The sequence below is a fragment of the Phaethon aethereus genome (assembly GCF_964289735.1).
Source record: "Phaethon aethereus genome assembly, chromosome: 3".
Lineage (NCBI taxonomy): Eukaryota > Metazoa > Chordata > Aves > Phaethontiformes > Phaethontidae > Phaethon > Phaethon aethereus.
The window spans coordinates 113,290,722-113,318,668 of NC_138576.1; the positions used below are offsets into that span (position 1 = coordinate 113,290,722).

General features: G+C 41.0%; 1 protein-coding gene across 28 annotated transcripts in view; it reads right to left on the reverse strand.

Moving 5' to 3' along the window:
• NRXN1 (neurexin 1) overlaps positions 1 to 27,947 on the reverse strand; it is a 744,403-nt gene that overhangs the window by 275,055 nt on the left and 441,401 nt on the right. For 4 of the 28 annotated variants that reach the window (XM_081997818.1, XM_081997817.1, XM_081997816.1 and 1 more), the window contains exon 1: positions 26,268 to 26,640. The exons of the other annotated variants lie outside the window; for them this stretch is intronic. In XM_081997818.1, the coding sequence (XP_081853944.1) occupies positions 26,268 to 26,508 (241 nt within the window). In that variant the 5' untranslated portion in view covers positions 26,509 to 26,640. Of the gene's footprint in view, positions 1 to 26,267; positions 26,641 to 27,947 lie in introns of those variants that run through there. 28 annotated transcript variants of the gene reach the window in all.

Sequence of the window (27,947 nt, forward strand, 5' to 3'; positions counted from 1 at the left end):
TTGGGGATAAATGACCAGCTATGGCTAATGGCATTCAACTTCCCCACAGACCATCACTTTTTTCCTATCATTAATCACTAGGAAAAGGAAGGGTGGGGAGTGGGGGAAGCCTTCACATGATCATGTAAGTGAATAGAAAACTCTAGGAAACTGTTTTAATTTTATATGATCAAACAGCTATAAAGAGAGAATTAGGAAACCTGTGCATGCTCCACTGAATTTTTAGTGAATATTTTTTTCTTTGTTGTAAAGAAGGTTAACTAGAATAAGACGAAATAATAGATTCATGTCTGTTATTCTCTATTCATTTTATATATATACCTACATGCTTATTTCAAACTGATGCGTATCAGCCAGTTGTACGGTGAGCAGATTTTTCACTTGTTTTGATACGTCTGCCTAATACTTTGTTGCAAACTGGGGACCATTGCAGATTTCTTTGAACCTTAATTTTTCTTTTCCTATGAATATGTTTTGTGCAAATAAGACTCCAAATACCTTGAGCTGTAAAATTCCTTGAGTGGTAACACTCTGAGATGACCCAAGCCCTCACAGCATTTTACAGAATCACAGAATCACTAGGTTGGAAAGGACCTTCAAGATCATCAAGTCCAACCATTAATCCAGTGCCACCATGTTCCCCAAACCATGTCCTGAAGCGCCACATCCACATGTTTTTTGAACACTTCCAGAGATGGCGACTCCACCACCTCCCTGGGCAGCCTGTTCCAATGCCTGACCACCCTCTCAGTGAAGACATTTTTCCTAATATCCAATCTAAACCTCCCCTGGCGCAACTTGAGGCCATTTCCTCTTGTCCTATCACTGGTTACTTGGGAGAAGAGACCAACACCCACCTCACCACAACCCCCTTTCAGGTAGTTGTAGAGAGCGAGAAGGTCTCCCCTCAGCCTCCTCTTCTCCAGACTGAACAACCCCAGTTCCCTCAGCCGCTCCTCATAAGACTTGTGCTCCAGATCCCTCGCCAGCTTCGTTGCCCTTCTCTGGACACGCTCCAGCACCTCAACATCCTTCTTTTAGTGAGGGGCCCAAATTTTATGTTATCTTTGTCTCAAAGGAGAAAGAATGTTCCTCTACACACAAGTAATTTATAAATCTTACGGAAAGCTTGCATGTATTTGGTTTTGTATTTATTGGCAATAACCAATGCTGTCAAGGTTATCTGCACAGAATTTCTAAAAATCAACAGCAATCCCTGTTATCGTTGTCCTAGAGGTACCACACTCTCTGTATAACACTTGCAAAAGAAGTGATTTTGCTGCACCAAATTTGCAGACTACATGGAAATGGTAAGGTTACATAGTCGTATTATAAAAAATCCCTGGAAAACACACGGTTCATTTCAAAATGGGATCATTAATACATTACACAATTCATTTTCACTTGGATTTACAACAAAGAATATATAAGCAAGCGTATTTGTAGCTATCCTATTGCTTGTTTTGTAAAACAATTGCTAGAGCAGCTAGAATTGTTATTCTAGAAACTTCTTCGGATGTTTTCATAACATGCACAAAACTGCTTTCCCCACTTTTGAAGGCAGGACCTATATTTTAACCTGACAGACTTATATTTAAGCATATTCACCATCTCAGAGAACAATGTCCCTAAAACTACTGTTAAAACATTTAAACCGTTACACAGTTTACACATGCCAATTGCTAATAGATTAAACATAGAAATAATATATTGTGTATTGACCAGGAAACATACCTCAGATTTAGTGTTAACTAGTATACCACTACTAACAATAGTCATTGCTACATAAAAGTGAATGAATAGTTGTCTCTCATTCTATTTTGCATGCAGTTTAGTTTAGTCAAGACAGATAATGGTTTGATTATATCTAATTACAAACCCACTGTACAAACAAAGCTGTTTATTCTAAACCTTGTTAAACAGCATGAGAAAAATAATAAATAAACCCACCAAAAAACCCAGCAGTGACAAAAATAATAAGAACACGCCATTAAAAAAACCCAAACTATTGTACATTTAAGAAAATTAATTTATGTGGAGATGGCCTACACATTTTTGAACAGCACCTGTTCAAAATGCAAAGGCATATGAGTATTCTATTTTTATCAAATAATGACTTCATGAAATATTACTGTATCATATTTTTCATTAGCAAACTCTGTGCAACAGATTTAATGACATACAGCAACTCCACACTCACATCCAGTTTTCCACATGATGTAAGAGTCTACCAAACAAACCACACAAAAAGTCCAGGTTTTTTTTTTCCTAAAATATACAGAAATAAACTGTTCTGCCTTCTAGAAAAAGCCAACACACCAAAGCTACAAAAACAGGGGTTTTCAGTACTATTGAGTTAAAACAAAATAAATACAAAAATTACAACATATTCCCTTCCTATTTATGGCAGACTGCCATTTGCACCCTTTCACTTGGGGAGGGCAGTAACAGAACTGAAGAGGATACAATAGGCTGTGAGCAATACTATGTGAAGAGTGTTGCTGAAATATTTTAAAATATTTTAAAGTTGAAGGGTTATTCTTCTTTCAAACTCTACAAGATTGCAGGCGGCTTCTATCCACAATCCATTGCATAAGATTCTTCTATGAAGGACTTGTCCACATCTTTCTTTACCATGAGTATGAGTATCTATTCAAATATATCGGTCTGATAAGGTTTTCGTTCAAGATGAAAGGGAGTTAGTTAGCTCCAAAGCTGCGGTGAAGATTTTGCTGAACGTTTCAGATTTATGATTTACCCTGCTCAAGCCATATTTCCACAGAGCATGCAAAAAGTCCTGGAATGAATGAGACTCCTCAATAACAGCTAATCTTACACCGTGGTGGAACAATAGGACAGGCAGATTTCTGTGAACTGGGATCCCTAATCCTTGCACTTGGAAAGAATACAGGTGCTCACAGGCTATTCAGTGTGTAGGGGCTGGAGCTCCAGCTTCCCAGGCATGCCTGTCTTGTCCCTGCTCCTCTAGACATCATTCATCTCCTTCAACTGATTTCAGTTAAAAGTGAAATGTATCCAGTTAAAGTCACTGCACATTCCTCCTGAAGGGAGGAAGAACTTGACCCCAAATTCCCTTTTCAAAATGTTGTGATTTTTTAATATATTGAAGGAATTTTCTCTTTTTTAAGCGAAGCTAACAATATTTTCTGATGACTTGGATAGCCTTCAGAGTAGTCACTTCACAAAATCCTATTTCCTGTCTACCTGCCTCACTCCCCAACCATCTCCTACAAACTCACACACACCATCTCATTAAAATGCCAGTCTAATCAGAACTTGATGCCTAATTAACATTGCCTAGCACTGCTAATAATGATTAAGAGCTGAATAAGTTTATTTCCTTTGAAAAAGGCTATTTAAACTTTTGGACAAAATTCCGAAGAACATAAACAAGTCACTTTCAGAAGCAATTTAGGCACTTGGAAAGCTGTATGCATTACTACATTATACGCAAGGTGTCTCTACAGTCTTTTACTAGCAGTTGAAAATTCACACATCTTGTGGCATCCAGAAACCATGCCTAGCGCAAGGTGAGGCTACTGAGTCGTGCTGATAAGCCATATGGCTTTTGATCAGTTCAGAAAGTGGGCACAGTTCACCTGGGTTTTCCACATAGACTTATCCTCTGACTCTTCAGATGACTTCAGCGCTTTTGAAAACTTTACCCTACGCCAGAGTAGGTCAATGCAATGAACCAAGAAAGCAGCAAATGAAATAGGGCATATGAAGTATCCTTTCGAAACTGAGTGAAGAAGACTCAGCATCTCTTTGCTTCTAAGGTGGGCTGTGGACTCGGCTCTGGTGGAACGAAACCCTCCCTAATGATCTCTTTGTTACGCAGCTGAAGGCACAGAGCTAAGAGGGAGGGTCTATAACTCCAAAAAAGGGAAGAAAGGTAATGGGGTATTCCTAAAAACAAGAGAGGAAAACAAGAGGTCGAGCAAAACTGAAACAAAATGAAGCACAAGGGGAAGGGGTGGGAAGTAAGGACAGGTCAGTAGTAAACAAAAATGCAACGGGCATGAGAAAAAAGTTCTCATGGGAAATACAAAACTTGGGAGATGAAAAGAGGAAAAGAAAAAAAAAAGAAGCAAGCAGTGTAGTTTTAAGAGCTAGTGTATTGGGATTTCTGCAGACCATACAATAACTCCACAGAGTTCTCCTTTAGGACCTTGATCCAAAGAATATTACTTTGACTCTAATGGGCTTTGGATTAGGCAAGTGCCCCAGAGTACAAATTTATTTATGTAGAACAAGTATCTTCTTGTATAATTCAGCACCGGCTAGCAACTGCAAAGTATCTTGTGTACACAGCGTAAATAGTTCCTTTTTTGAACCTGCGCAGTAGTATAGAAAGATGCTATTTGTCAAATCATCGCCCCATTTTACTCATTCCCAGGAAGAAAGCATGCACCGTTGGATCAGAAAGGCCATCCCTCTCAGCTTGCATTACTATAAACTCACTGATTTAAAGAACTCTCATCAGGACTTACATCCAGCTGGTGAAACAGCCTCCTGTTTCCATAAGACACCCCAAATACGTGTCACAGACTAACCTGTTCTACAGCTGAATTCATCCACGCAACTAATGAGTGAAATATAATAGCTGAAGAACTATATTTACTGATAGCACAATCCTTAGCCAATATGCAGGGTATAAATATGCTTTAATGTTCCTTTTATAATCTGTGCCTCTGTTCTTACAGAATGCATTAAATAGGCTGGCATTTAAATTGAGTGCCTCACAGGGGAGATGCGTCTCCTGAAGCATTTAGTCACCTACATTAAGAAACAAGACATCTCCCCAGTTTAGCAACAGGCTTTATAAATGTGTGAAAATTCTTTATGGATGTATTTGTTAACAACATGAGATCTTTTTCACACCTGTAAAAGGCATTTAATAATCCTTAGAGAGAGTTCTTCCAGTTTCAACAAGTAAGGCACTATATTTGCTTTAAGTTGAATTGTAAGCGACTCCACCAGATTGTCTTGATTCTTTTGCAAAAAAAAGATATGTTCTTAATTAAGCTTACTTCCAGTTATTATAAATCAATGAGGTAGCATGAAAAAATACTACTTAGTAGTTCAAAAAACTGGTTGGATCTTGGATGTGGGGAGATTGATGCAGGGTATATGCAACAAATCACTAGGGAAAAAAATGTCTTAACACTCAAAAAATAAAGCTTTTCTGTTGACTGAAGATTCATTCCACATAGCATAAGCTCTCCTTGTGGATAGCCTAAATCTTTCTTAAACGTAACAATTCTAGTTTTTTGGAGCACTGTATTTGTCAAAAGATTATTATACAATTCAGAGAAAAAACATGTACATTCTTTGATTGTGTCCAAGATTGATTTGACCCTGACGCTTCTACTTTGGGAAACCAATTTTCTTAATCACGTAGTCCTCTTTATGAAACAGCTCATTTATAGATTCTTCTCCTTTTGTAAACGGAGGCAAGGTCAGCTACTCTTTAGCACAACAACATATTCCATTATGTCCATGCCTAAGACAGGAGGACTGAAAGAAAATTCTCTCTACAGAATACATTATACACCCCATTACAAAAGTGCATTATACATCAGTTTTTCAATATATTAAATGATCTACATGATATATTGGTCCATATTATGTATCATGTATTCATCCCCTGCAGCAGTTTCAGATTCTGTTCCACTGAATAATGTAATGCAACTGTCGGTTCTTGTCCTGCATCACTTTATTTCATATCATATTACTTCATTCTACATACGGTTCTTTCTCCATTATGGCAGAGTTGCAATATATGAATCACCATAACTTCAATGTTCTCTCAATATATATCGAGTGATAGGTCCCTTTCTCTGTGTAAAATTACCAGTGACAAAAATGAGCAAGACTAAATGTTACAGGGTTACTGGGTGCCCCTTCAATATACATTACCATAGCTGGATTTTCACACGACTTACCTTGCTTATCTTCACAGCATGCATTCATAATGTAAACAAGAAGTAAACTGTTGCATGTGAAATAAATGTTTTAAGAGGAACTGATTTCTGCAAGTGTTCTTCAAAAGCAAGTATCATAGCCCAGTGTTTCCATACGTTAATAAGTAGAGAATAATCTATGAATTACTGTTGCATGAATAACCAAGATCTCATTAGAATTATGAATCATGGAATGTGAATTAAGTGACTTAATCTTTTGATAGTAACACACCTGAGGGTCTTGTAGAAGTGAACACCTTTCCTCAGACAGGAATAATTTCTTGAGCCACAGTTTTTTCTAGAGCCACCATGAGCAAACTAGTGCTGAAAAACACAAGCCCTGGCAAGTATGAGCTGCAAAAGGTTGAAGAAAGGGGTAAAGGAACAAAATGTGGTAAACTGGAATAGAATTGGAAAAGAATACAGATGATGAGACATTTATTAATCCAACTAATTATGATAACCAATTTTTGACTCAAAATTTCCCCAATTCAAGTAACGAGGTAAGGAATGTTTAGTGACTTATCCCTGTAATTGTTTTTAGATTTGCAGATGGGAAGGTGGAGGAAAAGAAAAGAGAATCTAAGTATTCTTATATTCCTTTTCTAATATTTATTTCCCAACACCTTCCTGGTGAAAACAGTTTCAAGAAATCCTTCAGAAAGAGAAGGCTGGATGTAGGCCCTTCTAAACCCAAACTCCTCCGCAAATGTTGTATATGGGGGTTCAGCACAAAATGAGGCTTTGCAACTCTCAGTCTTCCAAGTCTATATACTCTGCTCTCAGCAAGAGCAGAGATTAATTAATCAAGCAAAATTCCTCCATTTTGGCAAACCTCTTTTGGAGGAAAAACTATTATTAGCTGTAGATAATTTTAATTACAAGTTTAAGAGATGATCAAAGACAAAGGGCATTTCTCAGATCCTTCAGTCTTCTTAAAAATAACTAAGTCTTTGACTAACACACATTTAAAGGAAAATGATTAATTACATAGTCAAGACACTGTCACTCTCAGGCTAATTCCCATTTCTACTGACATTTGTATGTGACAAAACCTACTGTACCAAAAAGCTAAGACAGGCTGGACTAGCAATTAATTAGCTGCACCAGCTTTGCAAAGATGGCTCATGCACTTAGCTTCCTAGTTCCTTAAAAGAATTGTCTTGTCAGGTTTGCAAACAAGAAGTATCTAGTAACAACACTAACCAATACTCAATTGAAGTTACAGTTCTAAAATAAGTCACCTAACAGTATTTAGATAGGAAAAGAAAAAAGAACATATATAACTTATATTTATAGTACATAAATAGTAATAACGATATAAATATAGTAATAACTATATAAATATAGTTAGTGTATTTTGAACCAACAAGACCAACTATTTCACAAACCTACATATGTCCTTCCAAGCATTCACTTAATTTACAGGTTTAAGAGAGCTAGCTTTAGGATACATTTAGAAAAAAATCACTTAAGTTTATCTTCCTGTGTTTTGTAAAGCAATAGGTGTTATGTAATATATAAACTTGTTCATTTCAGATATTCTGTACATTTCATATGCTCTTATACATAAAAAGGTGTTATTAAATGAGCAAAACGGACTTAAAATCATAGAGACCTCGAAAGAACCTGCATGTTCTTCAAGAACATGAATTTTAAAGAAATTGTTCTCCAATAAATTGATGAAGATACCCAAAACAAGTAGCAAATACTTTCACTAGCAGTTACCACTGAAGTTTTCTTTTCTTCATGACACAAGTAGCCTCTAAGGCTGAAGATTGCTTCCTGAAGGCTCCCCTCACTATTCAGCCATGACTAACACTACACGGCACTGTCGTGAGGTTGAGATGGGACGTGGAGGGCTACGAAAGAGATTCACAGCACAGAAAATCCTACTATTTTATACTCAGTGTAATCTCACTTTTTTTTTCTTATTGCCATCATGACAAGTGCTAAAAGGTACTAAACATTTTTATTATAAAATGAGAATTCACATCTTCTCCTATTTTTATAGCACACATCCATATACTATTCTTTTTTCTTTCACAAAACAGCTAGCCTGTTTTTTTACAATGGCAATTGGCCATAAGCTTGAGGATATTATTGCTATCACTTACGATCTCACCTAAAAAAGTAGGTTGGAAGAGTTGGGGAAGAAAAGGGAGCGAGAAAAGAGAACGTTCCAATTAGTTTTGAAGTAAGGAAGATGAAAGTTTGAAGAATGAAACCTGCAGTTTCAGCAGGGCCACTCACTGGCTGATATTTGGGACCAAATGAGGCACCTGAGAAGAAAGAGCAAGAACTTCTGCTCTCTGAAGATGTCAGGCTTCCTGCTGGAGCTGAAATACATGCTCTCCAGACTGAGCACAGGAGCAACAATGGATCATACACACTTAATCCCCCTTGTTACGCTGTCATGCGAAATCAGCAACCCTGAGTATTAAGAGAATGACTAAAATCCAGGAGTCTGGTACCTTTTAAAAGTAATAGATCACCTACTATGAGGAAATTTACTTAAAAAGTTGTATGCACTATGCTCTGGTAATCATACAGCCTCAGCTCTTGTTAAATGAGTGTAGACCTAGATTGCAACCATCAGGTACCAATTCAAGTTAGACATTAAAAAAAATTAACTTCACCTAAAAAGCCCCACATTTCTGATTTCTGATGTCATGGCTATACTGTAAGACAAGATTACAGCCACTGAGAGGAAAAAAAAAAAAATATCAGAGAAATTCAGAGAAAACACAGGAACAAGGTCATATGTTTTCTAAGATCCTCGGGACAATCTCCACCCAGCTGGGTGAAGCTGAGAGAGCAGTGGATCTGCCGTACTCTCAACAGGTCAAGTGGACCACACCACACACAGCCTGCCTCGCAAACCCAGGCGTAATTTTTTACCCTTGCAGTTACCCCACCTCTGATTCATACGGCCTGAACCCCTCTCCCAGAGACAAGAGGATGTAGCTGCTTTTGGTGAGGCTATCGCAGATCCTACGCTGAAGCAGCAGGCCACATACTGGTTTTTCAGCCAGCAGCCATGAGCTGATGGTACCGTCAACCATGTCTATTCATGTCACTTTCAGGATTTACTACACCTGGATCTGGGTCGTATCACCTACACCAAATGGTAGCCTTAGCATAAACTCAGCGGAAAGAATAATCTCTAAAGCACTAATATGTGCAAAAACCACCTGTGTTTGTGAAAAACAACGGTTCTCACCAGAGTACAGCAATATCTGCTACAATAAGGAAATCCATCAAAAATTATTATCTAGTTTAGGACAAAGCAGCCTTTTATAGACCGTAAGAGTAACTGGAACACACATAACTTATTCCAATTAGCTGGAAGTCCTGACATAGCAGGTGGCAGCAGTGCATCCATTACTATAATGTGGAAAATATATGGTGCATGGCAACAGGCAGTTGTATTTGTCTTGATTATGGAACCTGAAAACAGTACTTTGTATCCTATCTGCTGTGGAAGAATCACTTTTTCTGACCCCAGCAAGGAAACAAGCCTTGAACAATGTACACAGGTGACACTTTCATGTTTCTTCTGCTAAATATCAGGACTACGACTCTTCTATGCGGAGAATTGTGTTAAATACCCATGACAACAGGAGCTGATTGTGAATAGAAGTAGGGAAAATTCTAAAAGAATTATAGGTTATACAGGCACTTGAAAATCTCCGGAGCTTGAGGAGGGAAGATGAAAAGATCCTTCTGACCACAGCACACAAGGCAACGGTAGCATCTGTGCTAATAGTGCCTAAGAAATGATAAATATCTGTATTCCTTCCGGAAACAGTAATTATTTGTCATTATTGCTCTGTACCCATGCTGTAATTACAGGTTTACCTCCAGCCAATTGAGCCATTTAGGTCCTTCTGGATCGAAATTCTGCTCGCTGTCTCAAACACACCTTTGTATCAATGGGAATTTTAGAGCAGTTACTGCATCACTCCCACCGAAGCCTAAGAGATGGGAGATCAAACGCAGCTAATCAGATTCACGATTTGTTACATTCTGCAGCCTTCTGCTGTTAGACAAAAAAATGCTTTTTACAACTGGAAATGAGAGATTCTTGCCATACAGTTGGACAAGACATTAAAATCTCTCAAGAAAAAGTAGCCTGACGCTCTCACCAACCCTTCGGCTTCGCCATATTTTAAAGCAGCAGATGACAATGTTGCAAGTGCCTGACCTAAGAGCAATGCATGTGAAACCCTTTTTAAATAACAATTACAGAATACTGTTCCTTATCTATGCATTGACAATATATTTTACTCAAGACTGTTACCAGCCCCACAGCAGGCAGGGAGGAATTCTTAATTTACAGATGAGGAGCCTGAGAATCACTGCTAATATGACTAACCCCCGCGAGGTGCCATAGGGAGCGCACCAGGGCACGGGGAGATCTCTGCTCCTACTCCTGTGCTTAACACCAGTCCTGCCGGTCAAATACTCCACGTGAATACACTCATGCAATTCTGTGGGACTTACAGACAGCTAAAATCACACCTTTATATACAAGGGCAGCTTTCGAGGCAAGACGACAGATTCTAAACACAGTTAAATATAGTCTGATTGTTTAGGATGCCTGAGATCAGAACTTGCCTCATTAAACATTTCATTGGAATAGCTACACCAGTCATCTTTTCTTCTTTTTTCCATTTTAACATTCAAGAGGTAGAAGGCATAGTAACAGCATTGTCTTAATGCTTGCAATGTCTTAATAAAACAAAAATGTACATACACACATGTGTTTGTGTGTGTGTATATATATATGTGTGTGTGTATGATTGAAGACTATCTTACTTCAGAGGGCGATAACTTTGAATCCAGTACGAGTTGCCAAAAACAATAGTTGAAGACAGTTTATCACACAACCACATAACTCTCTTAGCAAGGAGCTGGTATAACTGGTGAAGAAACTGGTCTATCTGGTATGTCCAGACAATCCTATGGATAAAGAATTCCAGCCTCTCCTGCAGACTTTACCTTCCTTTGGAGTCCCCATTCAGCACATTTACCACATCTGAAAAGGACTGATTTGGCCCTTATGTGGGTGGTTTTTTTTAGAAAAGCGTATTTACGTAAGAGGTGAAGCATTATTTTCTTCTCTCCATGAAGAATGTTTGGTAAAAGAAAAAAACCACAACCTTATTTTCCATTTAAAATCATTTTCCCCAATAGAAGCTGGGTAAATGACCCAAAATTGTAAGTATAATGATTTTGTTTCACATGCATGAACTAGTATACAGGACAGCTAAATGCCAGCTGGTATCATTGTCATGCCTACCAAGTTAAAACCCAGTGTTTTGTTGTTCTTACTAAAAATTTCTGGGGCAAATTTTAATTCTGAAAGCAAAAGTGGCCTGTCAAAAATATTCAGTTACAAGAAATCTTAAAAGAAAAAAGACAGGAAATGTTCTTGTGTATTGTTCATTTAAAGAAAAAAAAGCAAAACAATGTTGAAGAAGATAAGAAAAATTATGCATAAGTAGAGGTCCATGCAAACTTTCAGCAAGGCTTCTAGCCTGTTGTTTTCATTTATACTTAAGATGCAAAGACGTTTTAATTAAATTAGCATTTATATAGAGAGTTCTCAATTTAATGGAACATTTAAGAAATACCCACCATATAAAATGACATCTTTTAAATTGCTAAAATACCTGGGTAAGATTTCAGAATGTGTACCTTTCACTTCATGGATAATTCATTTGGCTATCTTGGCAACAAGAGTTTACCATATACAATTTTTTAGTCACTAAAGACTGTATTGCTACATGTGATTCACAAGAACATAAAATAAGCAGCAGTTTAGTTGCAATGAAGGCTCTTAAATTAAACAGGACTGTCCGTGCCTCGTGTGACATTTGCTTCCCACCAGAGCTCCCAGCTGGGGGTGCTGGTCAAGCTGAAAGCAGAGGGTTCGCTCACCGACATACCAGTAGTGTTCTCCCAGTTTCAGAGCTTGTGACAATTAAGAGCATATTTTATCCACTGGTTCAACCACACCTTTGATTAGATAACTCTCATAGACATCTCAAGGGTCCTTAATCTTCAACAGATCTGCCAGCACGAATGCTGTAAAAAAGCGATTTAGGTATCAAGCTGAATCGGCAATCTTCCTGGCAGGTATGTCCATCGAACGCTGCAAAATACGGCTTCCAACCATTCCTGTTAGAAGAGGATCTGACCAAGACGCTCCTGGCACCTAATACCAGAGCACAGTCGACAGCATCCCTCTGTATCTACTGGTATAGACACACCTCAGGGCCAGGCCTAATGAAAAAAGCCTGGTGGCCCGAAAGCCATGGCTGACAGCAGCATGAGTTAGATGAGAACCTGGTTCGCTCAACCTCTGCTTTATACACAATATGTAGGAACTTCATACAACATTGAATTTGACCCATATATCATTTTCCTATTTTCAGAGTTTCTTGTGCATATTATCTCCCAAGGAGGAGGCCAGAGGTTTTTCCTCTTTATGGTGTTACAATATATGATTAAGGGCATTCAGCTTAGAAGAGTTTGCTTCTAGCTGTGAGTCTCATTCTCTTCTTTTTGTTTTATAAGAGTTTCTTACTGTTGGTTGATTAATTTACTTTCATATAATGCATAGGACCTAGATTTTTAGAAGCTGGTGATCCAGGTTAGATGGATGGTACCTGTATTTATACACTGTATTCACCCGCATTGTTTTACTCTTGTGATAAATACTACATAGCAGAGAAATAATTTTAATTTAATTAATGAACTATCCACAGGACTATATTAGTGAATCGGCAACAGTTTGTGTATATTCATATTAGAACTAAAATGACTTCACTGACCAAAATACAACACTTTGAATCAGCAACGCCAAGTGCCAGTGGTGACACCACCTGAAGACCCAAGCCTGAAATGCAAAGGAAAAGCAGGGAACCAGAGAGCGCTCTCCTTTCCAATCTGCTACAAACTTGGTTTCCATTTCCTAGAAAACTACTACTAAGGCATGAACTTACTGAGAAAGTGTGATCGGTTTTACCCTTACCACAATTTAATACACTTGATCAGATGATAATTAAAATTGCAAGACTGCACAGTAAATGGTCTATAGGATCTTTGGCTGAATGCGAAAGAAAACACAGAGACAATGTGATGGTCATTTAGAATTAAGATAAAATGGCTGAACATGACAATACATCTGAACTTCTTTAGAAGGGTTATCTATAAATATTAGATGTACACCAGTAAATTTCAACTACTGAACCTTCATTGTGCATATTTAACTCCTTGACAATTACACAATATAGCCCAGAACATTTGGATTGATGTCTCTGCTGAAATTGAAGACAAGAAACATTTTATATATTGCTAAGTGACTGTCCAAGAATATTTAATGGGTTCCGATGAAGACGTAACAAAGGTATATCTAATATAATGGAAGAAGCTGTCCTCCAGCTGTGTTTATTAGGAAATACATCACTATTAAATCTTAATTTATTCTATAAGAAAATAAGCAGTAATAATATAAAGTATGTATAACTGTAGCAAGAAGAATAGCCTTATTATAAGAAGAATCTAGGAATACCTTTATTTCAAAATTGGATTAGAGGTCTGACAGACTGTGCCACATAGCAAAAAAGGTCTGTGCCATTAATCAGGGAATCTAAAATTTGATAAAATGTGTATGTGTGCAGAAGGATCGTTTCATAAACACATTTAAGTGGATATGATGTAATAAATTGAGCCTATGGACATGTGCTGAATAAATATTTATGATAGCAGTAAGAAGTGCCAGTGGTATTTATTATTTCAGAGTTTTCTCCATGACAAGTAATGATTTTTCTCCCTTCTAATTGCAACTCAGCGCTACATCTTCATTTTTAGTTTTTCTACTGCATATATGCAGCGAACATACACTGTATGAAAAAATAACATTTTTAAAATGCCATTAAAAAAATCGAAACCAAACTGCAAATTTGGAGTCCAAGGGAACGTTTCCATATCAGAGAATACAAATTGACCTAGTACCTCAACAAGCTACTAAAATATATCATTAACATTAAGTTTCTATTAGATAAGAGTAAAGCTCCCTGATTTCTCATCTCTTTCTGCTATCAGTGAAGAAAATTATAAAGATGCTAAAGAAACAAAAAGACTCTGATTCAAATTTTATGCCTAATAAACCTTGTTCTGAGGGACTAAGCAGACTTCAGTGACCCAGAGATTTTGTAGTGAAAAGTTCCATAAAGACCACTTTCGTGCATACTGTTACAGAGCACTCCTGCATTGGACTCGCAGTAAAATCTGGACTTTGAGGCACAATCTTCAACCCCACCCTCCAGCAAATGTTATTTGCAGCCCCTCCTCTCTACAGAGATACCTCATGCCAATGCAATATGAAAGAGGATTTCAGTACATGAGGAACAGCTTATTAATTTTACACAGCTCTTGAGCTATTTTGAAACCTACCCTGGAGAGTACTGTCAGCAGTAGAGAGTGATTATTTCCTCAGCTTTCTTGTCTTTTTCTATTCAATCCATCTGCTTAGCACAATGGGCTCACAACCTCTGACTGAATTTTCTAGACGCCACCATAATACAAACAAATAATATTAAAAATTATAACATCCCCTAAGAGCAGAAATAAAAGACACACGACATAATACATGACTAAAAAAAAAATAAATTAAATTGTGAAAGAAAGTTAATGCTGACCTTCCTTCTGTGACTGTTGACTGTTCACATCTACTGGCATTACACATGGTAAATCACGGCAAACTAAAAAGCCTTGTCCCAGTCATTCTCACAAATAATAGCCTGTGAAATCATTCTGATGAACTGCTAATTACCCTAACAGTCCTAAAGTAACATATGAAAGCAACTAAACCTTTCAAACAAAGCTAGATGTCTCTTCACGGAACGAAATCCTCACCCCATTCACATTCACTTATGGAATAGAGAGAAAATACTTCGTCTACTGACACCAACATTCAAACATCCAGAGCAATTACAGAGAGAGGGAACATTTAAATGGCAAACAGTATCTGTAAAACAAAATGACATGATCTGAAACCACCAGTTCAAATCTAAACTCAATGCATTATGACTGCCCTTCTTACTTAATAGACATCAGATACCATGAGCAACTGGAATTACAAGACAAGCAGAGAACAGTATTTAAGGGAACTGCACCCCATATGGCCCCAAAAATGTAAGCACTGACAAGAAGTTTGGAAAGATTTGACTTATACCGAAAGACAGGCAAGTCTCATCTGTGAAGGTATGAGAGCTCTAAGCTTGATTTACTGGCATGCGCAATGATCAGTATTTTATGCCTTTTCTACATCTAAAATAATTACAATAGTTCTATAAAAATCAAACCAAATAACTGAGAAAATATTCCCTGTTAAAAAAAAAAAATCACAAATTTTCACAGGGAGAAAATTTTTCCGTTTTTATTTTCCTTAAACAAAGGTATGCTCTGCCTGCTCGACCCATTTTCCTTTTCTCCCTCCCCTCCCCCCTTTCTTTGCATCACCCTTTTTCTTCCCCCCCCCCCAAATCAGTTCTATTAATCCCACAGTGTGACCTACAGACTGAAGGAAGGAAAAATGGTGTTTGTTCAGTAACTAGCACATTGTTTTAATGGTCCTGGGTCTTAGTATTAGCACAATACAATAGAATGAAACAGCAATAGGGAACTCGGCGAGTCTTTGTTTCATTCCTTTTCCCATTTCAGGCTGCTGTGTGACTTATGGTTAGATGTTTGCCACATTCAGACAGGTAAAGCTGTGTGCTCCTGAAATAAACTGGAAGGCTATTCATTAGCAAGCACAACCAAAGGCTGAACAGAACAATCCTTAACCTCTGCTGCACTTCGTTTTCTGGTTGACACACAGCTGTGGAAAAGCACTACCCAACGAATTGCTTACGGAGGGATGACTGAGGCACGGCACACGCAAAACCAGCATGGAATCTGCCGTAAGCTATGCCCACTGGCAACCGAGCGTTACACGCTCTGGCCATGCCCCAGATACGTCTCTTGTACCACGGGCAAGCGCACAAGAGATATAGAGAGAATTTTCTGATGGCCAGTCTGACCGCTGCGTGATTTCTTTGAATCATTCAAGAGAGAACACATGACTTACCATGCCTCAGCTCCTCTCCGTGGAACGGGAATAACCATTCCGGACAAGCCTATCGCCAAGATACGCTGTGGTGCCGCAGAGATAGCAGTGCTTATGCAGGACAAGGGTTAATGTATGTATGCCGCTTTTTGCCATGACAGTTAGAAACTGGGGGTTTTTTAGCAGTGCTGAACTGATTTATGCTATGTATTATTTGGCAATAATGGCTGTTCCCTTCCGCCCCAATTTTCTTTTTTTCCAGACTATACTTTGGCAATTAACTGACCCTACAGAAGACAAAAGTACCACCACCAAAAGTACCACCACACACTGTGTGCATATGTAAATTTACTCCTAGATTACATATAATCTTTTTTTGTTTGTTTGTTTTTGTTTTTCTTCCAATTCAAATAATTACATTTGGAAAAAGGAAAAAAGAGGAGAGTGATTATCACATAGCCAGCAGAGATCAAGTTAATGACTTGAAACAAAGAAAATATTTGCAAAATCCTGACATTTATTTACTAACACCACACTTGTTATGACCAGTTTAGGATGAGCTTTTCTCAGGTCTCCAGCAGTGACCTTGTACTGAAACAGTGACCCTTGTCCCTAGTCCAAGTGCCAGCAAAACCCATATGAGATACACAAACTTCACTGAAACCCACCTTTCCCAAAGTCTAAGGCATAAGTCCCTGACAGGCAAATTTTATCCTACAAGGACAATGAACAGATAGGACCTGAGGAGTCTTCAGTTGAGTCACTTGCAATTTATATCAGTGTTAATCACTGCCATACCTAAAGTAACTGCCTCTACAGATACCTAGCAGATGTATCACTTTTTTCACCATTCAATTATTTACCTTTGCTGACCTTGGGCTCTTTGAAACTAAGCTCCTGTACACTTATGTACAAGTTGCATTTTCATTTTGATAAACATAGAACTCATTAAATCACTGCCAGCTATAAACTGAAATGTAAGTGACTGAGTTAGATATTTACGGGCCATATTCTTCTTAACAGACCATCAACACCTCTTATCTGCAAAGCTTAATTAACAGTTTTGCAATGTCTTGCACAGTAAGATATTCAAACATCTCACTTTAAGATGTTTGTTTTTGCTGTTGTTGCTGCAAAATAATGTTGTTACTATTTTTTCTTCACCAACTTCTCCCTCTAAATGCCATACAGTGAATTTTACTATATTCATGTCAGACAACAGCTAAAGCTGTCAAATTGTGTTGAATGATGAAAAGCAAACTTTATGAGCTAATGTGAGAAGATTTCCACAAAAGTTAAAAATTACCATCGCAAAAAATGTTCTGGCTTCAATCTTAGTGAATGACTGTTTTTCTATTAGAAGTCAGAACAGTTGACATGAGCATTTGGCCTACATACCCTCATACATAACACATTCTAGTCAACAATTTCTAACGAAAGCGTGTTGCACGTTTCTTAACCATAGTACTTGAAAAATAAAGTCTTCTCATTGATATGGCATAAAGCGAGCACTCAGACTCCTGCAAATTAAGTAGAATTTCCAAGCAATAAAAAATTACTTGGAAAAACTTTCCAAGCAGTAAAATAATGCTAGACTTCTCCCCCACCTTCCCTTGCCCATATAATGTTTTATTTAACTTCTCTTGATATAACAGATTATTTAAGAAGATGGACATTCACAGCATTTCTCTTTTTTTTTTTTTTTTAGAATAAGCAACAGCAGTACTTGAGAGCTGCTCTGAATGCCAGGGTTGGGGTGCATGCCCCAGGCAGATTTAAAACCCACGTCAAGGCAAGCTGCAAACACAAACCAGCCTGAGAAGAGCATGGGCGGAAGGATGGGGCTTGGACAGGAGCCACAGCATGTTCTGACCAACTGGGACACCATGATTTTAAGACGCATCCATTTAGACACAGCCAAAGGGGCTAATCTCACATCTGTTGTTTTGTCACAACTCCTAAACCCCTCTCTGTAGGCACTGAATATCCAAACCCAAAATAACAGCATGATTCAATTCATGCTCACGTTTTCCGTAAATATGGCAATTCATTATTTTTGCTGAAAGCTCCCTCATAATTCTTGTCATGTGAAATAAAGTGAACACATCCACTAACTGCATCAAACCTATTTTAAAAACACATGTGTTTGCATTATTGTTTGCAGTAATTCATTTACAGCTTAAAAAGCATTGTTTTGGTGAAGGGACACCACACCAGAGGTGCTGTGTGCATGAAGGACATCAGATCTGACAGAGGCACAACAGATCAGGTCACACAGTAGAAATTTTGTGCTTGACCTCAATAAGAGCAAATCAGGCCCAGGTCAATGATCAGAAACAGTGTCATCTTTAGCCTTCAACTCCTTCACATCTCCTCATCTCTGCTGGTCAGTGAGGAGGAGCCAAGTCCATGGCCATTTCTCCCCATCTCCTTTCCACCTACTTCCCAGGGCTCTAGAGCTGCTGGCACTGAGAAAGTCAACCAACTTCAGTGATTCAGTAATGCAAACATGGATTAAGACTACATCTGAGTTTAACTCTTCAAGTTAAAGACAGCTTCTCCGAATTTTTTGAAGATTCTCCAAGTCTAGTCATTCTCTGCTCTTCTTTATTTTACAGTTGCAGACAAGCTGAATCAATGAAGTAAATTAGAGAAGCCCTAACTCTGTTGCAGATAAGCAGGGATAAAAGTACATATTTGGAAAGCAGCCAACTTGCTTTGAGAAGCGTGTTGGCGTTGTTTGCAGATACAGCCGCAGTAAAAGAGAGCTAAAGAAAGAGTTAACACTTCTGTTATTTCTGAGTAGGTGTCTGAGCGTGTCCCTTGCTAAGGCCCCAGAACAGCAGAATGATCTGAGCAAATCTCTTCTTGCTGAGCCCTCTGCCTCTCCATGCTCGAGCACCAAGCTCTTCAGGAAACACCTATGGACGTATTTAAAAGGAAGACTCATCATTGTGCCTTTTACAGTTCTACTATGTAGACTATGGACGTTCCTCACCTCTTCAGGTAAACCCTGCCTCAGCTTCAACCTTGTCTTGCCTTCCGAGACTTGGGATCACGAATACCATGTATATATTGTATGTGTACATTTTTCTTATCAACCAAGCCCCATAGATGGTAAAGCTTTTTGACTCTTACCCTACCTACAGTCACATCTTTAAAATGGGCTATTTTGATGGATTTGGCCAGTTCAGTGCTTACAGAAATTCAGAACCAATTTTTCTAAAAAAACTCCACTTTTCCATGGTGATTCACTAATCCTGGGCCAGGGATGGTGACTGCTCCTAAGCATGGCATCCTCCCCACCACCTTATCCCAGCTCTGTGGAGCGACATCCAGCAGCACTATTTCTTCTCCCCTCCTCTTTTCCCACTTTATTTCACTGACTCATTTTTTCTGTCAACTAAGGTGGAAGGGAATCATTAATTATATTGTTCTGACCAATTACATCTGTGGTTAATGAATATCATCACTGAATATTTTTTAACATTCTCAACTCTTAGAGAAATGGTCTCTTTTTCAACTTGATGCTATGGACCATTTTCGCATTACGAGGAAACATCTGTGATATGTATGTGTGTGCATGCACACGCTTGCTCACAAATGTATGTAAAGTTATGAGAAGGAGGGCGGGGAAATTACTTCCAGACATCCATGCTGCTATTCAGAAAGAAAAAATATCTAAATTACGGTGAGTACATGGCCTCTCTTCTTTATGTTTGTTACTTTTAACTTTATAAAACAGCATCATTATTTATAATTACACTTTCTTTCATCAAATCAGACTGTTCCATTCTACTTATAATCACAGCTACATTCACAAGTCAACTTATTATCACAGCAAGCGCTATCAGCTCTGCCTACACTGTATTTACAAACTAGAAAGGAAGTTGTTAGCTTAGAAAAATTTGCTATAGATACTGTGGCAGACCTGAGGACATCAAACTTAATAACAGAGAGATAAATTAACTGATACTGGGGAATGACAAGAAAGAGGTCGGTAATGTCATCTTGATTACTCAGAAAGGTTAAGAACTATTGCAAGCTTTGACAAAGGAGAAGACAAAAGATTAACTTCAGTGAACTACACTACATGATCCGTTGAAAATATAATAATCAAGCATATCATCTTATGGTTAACCATGGTAATGGCCATCTGTGTGAGAAAGCTGAGAAAATATTAGGACTGTAGAATTGGTTGTGCTTACTCACACTGGGCAGAGCAGCTGTACATCAGAATTTTGTCTACAGAGTTCTACCCTGGACTGAAATGAAGACAGAAATAAATTTCCCTTAAAACCAAGTCAACTTCTTGCTATCAGAAAAATCCATCTTTGAAAATTAGAAACAGCAGGAAGTAGACTGTATTGAATGCTAAATTAATTTCTTCTGATAACTTATTTCAAACAGTATTTGATTAAAAGACAATAAAACATGCTTTAAATCTAGAAAAACGTGATTACCGCAGGCTGAGGCAAAAGTGATATTGCTGATAAGTGACAACAGAGTGTTGTTATTTATTTAGCTCTTGTAAAGGCACCCCAGTCAATCAATAGCTGTGCATGTACTAAGGCACTAGGGCTTGTATAAAGATGCTTATCAGAAATCCATGAGCAACATTCCACTTTTGATTATAGTGCTCCAGACTGTCCGCAATAGTGCTGAAGACTGTGTGCCTCTTTGACAAGCCATATTGACAGAAATAATAATATAGAAACCACACTTCCTAATATGCATATCTAACTGCACAGCCAATTAACCACTATGCTGACTGAAATTGCTTTGTTATTCGTTTTATTCCAACTGATGTTAATACTTTGGCAGCTGATGGGGATAATAAGTGATGGAGCATATTGGAAATTTTGCAAGGGGATATAAAATTTATATAATTTAAAGACGTGGAGAAAGCTGCTATGCTTTACAGTCTTGCAACATGAAAATATCTCAGTTATGTGTAAGAAGTGCTCAGAGCATGAGACCTAATAAGTATTTGAAAACCTGTGAATGAAAAGGAGATATAAAATAAGATTGTGATATACAAACAGGCTTGGAAAAAAAACATTAAAAAATATGTCTCTCAAGGCAATTATAACACGAAGATGAGACTTTTTCACTTCTACCTCTAATATCACATTGAGTAACAATGCTTGAACATCTGGAAACATTTACATATGATGTTTTAATCAAAATATAAGCCTTTCCTGCAACATAATAAGCACATTCTAACTGAAAAATGCCATTTCATTTACCCTAGTCCCTAAAAATATTTGGTTTATTATTTTTATATGGAGAAATTGCAAATCAAGCATATTTAAAAAAAAAGTAAAAGGCCATAAAATTATTTTTACCTACACTAATAAGTTTTTCCTTGCAGTTTTCTTACACTGATGAAATACTATCTATGTATCATATGCGCATCTTTCAGAGTGGGTTTGGTTATATTTTTCACCACGGTGGTATAAGTGACTTCACTGCAGTGTTGCAATTCTGATCCTGCTATTCTTGCTTAGCGAATGCACCAGTGGGGTTCAACAGGCATCGGTCACTGGACAAGGGCTGCCCGATGCAGCCCGCAGCGTGGCACTCCAGTAACAGCGCGCTGGGGATTCTGCTACAGAAGTCTCTCTAAATGGACGTAATGTGGATGAACCCCATGCACATGAACTTCAGCAACAGTGGTGAAGCAGAGGCTGGAAGAAGCTGGCCTAGCTCAGAAGAAGGGGATCAGCATGCATGTCCCTGCTGCCACGTCACCTTCTGGAGAGAAAAGACCGGAGGAGGGAATGTGCTGTGGTAACACACCATCCCGGTGCTCAACCTCACCTCTCAGCTCCAAAACATGTTAACTCCCTTCCTCGAAGCCCTCATTTTCCACAAACTCTTCTTCCTGCTCAGGAACTTTGCTGTTGAAACACTTTTTCACCCACGCTGCTCAACAGCTTAAATCCATCTACTGTTCCACCACAAAGGTCCCTAGCACTTTCCCATCCCAAACCACCGCTTTCTTAGTAACTGCCCCCAGTACCCTATTCCCTCTACTTCAGACTGCCTCCGCTCATCCTAAACCATTGGCCTATATCTTGGTCATAAGTCTCATCAAGTCAAACCCCTTCTGGCACCATGCGAAGCCTGGTCCTTAAACACACGACTCCTACACGTAGCTCTTTCTGTTCTGCCCATGAGCACGTCGATCCTATTCCCTCCCTGTTTTTGCCTTTTCTTTCCAAGCACATGCACATACCAACATGCAGATTTCATTAGTCACCTCCTGGCTTCTGCTGTTGCAGATTTAAAAAAAACAGAATCAACTTACATTTATCAGAAAACAACCCAAACAAGATCCTGAGAGCACAGCAAGGAGCAATAGCTAGAAGAAACAGACATATGTACTTATCATCTAGTAACTGAATGAGAACTTGGGGGGCAATCTTTTATTACAGGCCAGTAGAGAGCAAAGAGGTGTGTGCAGGAAGGAAGGGGGGAATGAGGATGGTGGCAGCCATCCATATGGCTACACTTTTAACTTTTCACTTATTCAATGTGCAATTTTCACTTCTCACATGATCTACGGTGTTCCTGGATTCTTAAAGAAACTGCCTTTCTTCATTTAAAGTCACTGAGAAAGTTGCAATTGCTTTTACGTGGGCTTTAATGGTTGGACTTGATGATCTTGAAGGTCCTTTCCAACCTAGTGATTCTGTGATTCTGTGATTTGCCATGGACAGTCCATGTTTTTGTTATCTGGAGGTACTGCAGTATGAGCTACTCTATCTACTCAAAACAAAACAAAACAAAAAAAAAGACTGCATGGTAGATACAGCTTTAACAAAAGCAATAGCCGCCTTCTTAAATGGAGCAAGCAGATATGAACATAAATCATCAAATAACCCACACGCTGCAGAGACCACTGGCAAGCACTGAGCAGCCTTGGACTTTGTTGAACATTAAGTCTCCCTGTTACTTTTCTGTACTTTACATCGCTGATGTCATGATCCAGAGAATTATTTTCTTATTCCTTCCTGCTGTTAAACTTTCACTCCTTTCAGCCATCTTTCACCTTCCCAAGTTTAATGAGAGTCAGAAAGCAAAGTCAAAAAATCATTTAGTCAAGCCTGAAAGAATTTTAATTTTTCTGTTTAGTTTATTAAAAAACTATGTGCTGAACTACTTTTTGTTTAATAGGGTGAGCTAATTGCTTGGTTGGAATTCTGTTTATGCGTCTGGGAGGCACAATACTGTCCACTAAAACCACATGAGATCAGACTACTAAGCAAAATCCCAGCAAAATTACCTGACGAGAGTGTTAGCAGCAAGACTGTGGTTTGGTTTTTCAAAAGAAGTGGAAAAAATCCAACCATGCTGGGCTTTTGGCTTTGCTTGTACTATTAGCTGGAACGGGGTTGGCTCAAGCAAAACTAAAAGAATAAAAAAAAATCAAAGCATTTGCTGAGAGGATGGGGGTGGCAAGGCTAGCCAGTGCCAGGGGTAGAGGAGGAGGGTGTGGATGTCTGAGGGCTGTGGTGACATTTATTGGACGTCTGGGCAAAGTGACCGTTTCTCCTTCCTTTGACACTTCTGATCCACAACACTAGAGCAATGCTTTCATCGGGGATCGACTAATTGACCTACCCTAAAAGCTCTTTTCGGCTTTTAACAGGTATGATGCTATGAAAGGCTGACAAAGTAACAAAAAAAACAGGTACGAGGTCACCATAAAGACTGCAACATTTACGTACAATCGTATTAGACTAGAACAGAGTAACTGCAAAACTGAATGGAGCTAATGCTGAAGGACAAGAAGCCTGAGAATCAAATTCTCACTCTCACCTGGCTAAGCCAGCAGCGGCTGGGGCACTGGGGAAGGGTGCTCCGAGGCTGGGGTCGGGAATAAGCACCCCCCCACACCCCTCACCCAGTTGCCTCTGACTGATGCTCACAAATACAGTGAGGGGCTCCACAGGACCTGTGTCCAACCCTGCTCAGCCGAAAGAGAAATGCCCCTTGTCAGGCTTACAGAAGCAAATGGGAACACCTCTCTGAAGAATTACTAATGAAAGGAATTAGCTGTTTTAAAACACTGTCAGATCGTAGAATTTCTGATAAACACAGGAAAGCAAAGACATTCAGAGTTAACCAGGTAAACACTATGACATGCCTTCTTATGACATGTAACATCCTTCATTTTGTAAAATCAGCTACTTAACTTCTGGAGAGGCTCCTGGGCTTCCCTATGAAGTCCTTAAGTGGCAGCTCCACCACTTCATCTTTCATTTTCTTTAACAAGACTCGTTTCTCCTGAGAAAGCTGCCTTTTTACACCATCTCCCCTTGATTGGGTCCAAAGTACTGTTTTTAAAAACTGGCAAAAGGTGTGATTTCAAAACGCATTCTAAGGAATTGTAGCTGGCACCTCTACAATCACATTTCTTTTCCCCTCAATTCATTTCACCTTCCCTCAAATTACTGGCAAGCCCCTAAATGATACACCCATACGGGCAGAAATTCAAAGAATAATAAGTATATACATATATGTGCACACACATACATCTTTAATTTTCCCTTTTAAGCACATTCGGTACAGGACACATCATTCTCAATCTTGCGCTGCCTCAGTGCACTACAGAGGAGAGCGGTGGCCTGAATTTCTCAGTCTCTTTTTTTTTTTTTTTTTGGGGGGGGGGGGGGGAGGGAGGAATTAGACCAGGCGTCTAACTTTAAATTCACAAAATACTTACGAAAAGCCATTTCTGCGCACTTTGCCTTTTTAGCAGTTGAGTATTAAAGGGTATTTAGCGCACAGTGGAAATTTTCAGGTAAACAATACCACCCTATCCACTAACGCTAGCATTGTTAATCACTGAAAAAAAATCCGACAAATCCTCCCTACCTCGTGCCTGCAACTGGGTCATCTTGCACAGTGATGCAAAGGTTAAGTACAAGATCTGGTTTTTTACTGTGCAAAGCTTGTAAATGACATCGCATGATCGTGCAAATGAAGCAAGGCAAGATGAGAAAATGAAGAAGAATGAAGCTGTATAATCTAACCAAAAGCCAACAAGGGTTTTTTTCTTTTTTTTTTCCTCCCTCGGAGACAAAGGGAGGCTTTGGTTTTAAATCCTTAAAACACAGTCTGGTGTTTCGGCTTTCTTTCACAGCTTTGGGTAACGCTGAACATATGCATATCTGTTTTGCATGTATTTATGTACAGGTTCACGTAAGTATGCATGCAAAAAAGAAAGAGAAAAACTGTAAGAAGGAGGGCTGTTTAAAGGGCACTGAAGCAGCTTCCTGTCACTTCAGAAACTAAGTAGCGGAGCACTGGAATTCTTAAGCAAAACGTATTTCCACCTGAAAAGAATTTCATCTCCCTCCCTCTCCTGACCGCTACGGTGGGCGTTATTTCCCCTTCTCAGCGCCTAAACGGTTATTTCTCCCCCGAGCCCCTGTATAATTAGCTGACCTTTGCTTTAGTTCATCGACTTTCGACCGAGGTAACGAATTGGAAGGAGCGTGATCATCACCAGCAATTTAAGCAGCACACAGGCTCCCTCCCCGCCCCTCGCCGCCCTGCCCGGCTTCTCGCTGCTGTGCGGGACCGCGGGGGCACTTTGCTACGGGCCGTGTGTGCGTGTCCCCGGGCTGGGGCCGGAAGGGTGCCAGGGAGCGGGGCAGGGGCCGGCTCCGTCTGCGGCCGGGCGCGGAAGGGTGCGGGAGAGCGTTCCCTCCGCCGCCCGCCCCACGCCCACCGACTCCGCCGGGTCTCCGCGGGGCGCGCAGCACGGGGACGCCGCCGGCCCCGGGGGATGCCCGGCAGCCCCGGGATGCCCCGGCTGCAGTGCCCCGCCCGCCCACGCCCGGCTGGAGCCCAGCCGAGCCACCTCCCGCCGCCCCCGCCCCGCCCCGGCGGCCGCTCCTCGTCCCGCAGCCGGGAGCGGCGGGACGGGCCCGCACCCCGCCCGACGGGGCTCCCTGCGGGACCGGCCCGGCAGCCCTTCTCCCGCCTCCCCTCCGCGCTCCTCTTCCTCCCACCGACCGCGGGGGCAGCCCCGGACCGCCGGGTGCCGGCAGCCCGCGCCTGACCTCTGCGGGGCGGGGGCCGGTGCGGGGCGGGCGGCGCGGACCCGACCACGCAGGGAACCGAGCGGCGTCCGAACCCACCGTGTCCGCCTCGCAAGGAAGCCGGTGACCTGTAGATAGCGATAGGCACTGAATGATGTTTGCTGCTGCCATGGAAATGGTGAATGTGGTGAGCGCCCAAACTGGAGGCGCCCCACGCCACCCCAAGGAGGCCGCTGAGAGTCAGCGGGACTATCCAGAGCAGGGCCAAGCGGCCCCCGGCGCTGCCGCCGCCGCCGCCGGCGGGTCCGGGCTCCGGGCTGCCCCTGAGGAGCCCCCCCATCCTCCGGTGCGGGGCGAGCCGGCCCGCGGCGTCCTCGGGAGGAGCGGCAGCCGCGGCAAAGGAGGCAAACTTTGGGCAGAGGCGCGCTCGCACACCCGCACCCGGCGCTGGCTGCAGCTCACCGCACCAGGCGAGCCATCTCTTCTTCCCTTTGGGAAAGCTTAGGAGGATCCTTTTTTCCAGGTCTTCTTCTACCCAAAACAATCCGAGACATAGTCAGAGGCGGAGAATCCAGGCAGTTCAGAGCCTCGAAAAAGAGATGGAAGAGGGGAAAAGCTCCGCGCTCAAACAATCGCTAGTTTCAGCTTTCCGGGGGCCGGTGTTCATTAACAATACTCCACAGTTGCAAGGGCTACGAGAGTGCCCAGCATTCCCCCATCCTCAGTAATCCACGGTGTAGCCAATCATGCCCCATTTCTGCTAAGAAAGAAAAAAGGGGATGCCGCTCCATCAGCCAGAGCGCCGGGAAAGCAGCGGAAAATCAAACTGCTGCTCGTCCCTCCATTCATCTCCAAACTGGTGAGCCCTCACCGAGCGATCTCTCCCGGCGCGCACACGCACACACACTCAACACTCGCACACACACACACGCCGCCAGACAACAATCAGGCTGCTCCGGCAATCTCAGTGGTCTGACTATTGACAGTACTACCCGAGGATGTTTTCAGGGAGAATAGTGCACCCTTATGAAAGAAGTCGGAGGGGGGGGAATTAAAAAAATAATAACCATGCTTGCGAAGAGCAGGGCTATGCAAATCTGCAGTCTCCAAACAGCAAATCGCTGAAGCCTGGATGCAATGCAGAGGACGAGCCTATGTTAAAGAGGGAGGCTGAGTTCAGCTCCCACACGGTCGCGCTGCCTCTCCCCTGCCTTTCGGGAGCCGCGCTCCGCCAGAACACGGCTCGGGCGGTGCGGGGGACATGCACACGCCGCTCTTCCCCACCCGCACCCCTCCGCGCCGCGGAGTCAGCGGCACGACGGGAGCTTTTCCCCTCCTCTGATAGTTCGGATGTACCAGTGTCTTGAAAAACCACTTTCATCTTAAAGAAAGAGAACGATTTCGGGTCTTTTAACCGGCGTAAACTTCGCCCATCAGACGTTTCCCCCTGTTCGAGCATCGGCTTGGATTACGCGGTGATTACACACACGGCGCCTAACAAAGAGTTATGGGGTGGGGTATTTTTTTGTCCGGCGCTACTCAACTCCCGCACCTCGGCTGCCCACCGCAGACTCGGCCGCAAACTGGGCTGAAAAAAAAACGTTTCTGGGCCGAGCCCCCCCCCCTCGCCCAGCCGCAGGGCGGCGCCGGTAGCGCCCGCATCGCCCCCCGGGTGCGCTGCCCCGCCGCGGCGATCGCAGCACGCCGCGCACCCACGCCTGCTCCGAAAACAGCGGCGAGGGCTACTCTACTCCCCATCTCCTCCCCGCAGCCGAGGGT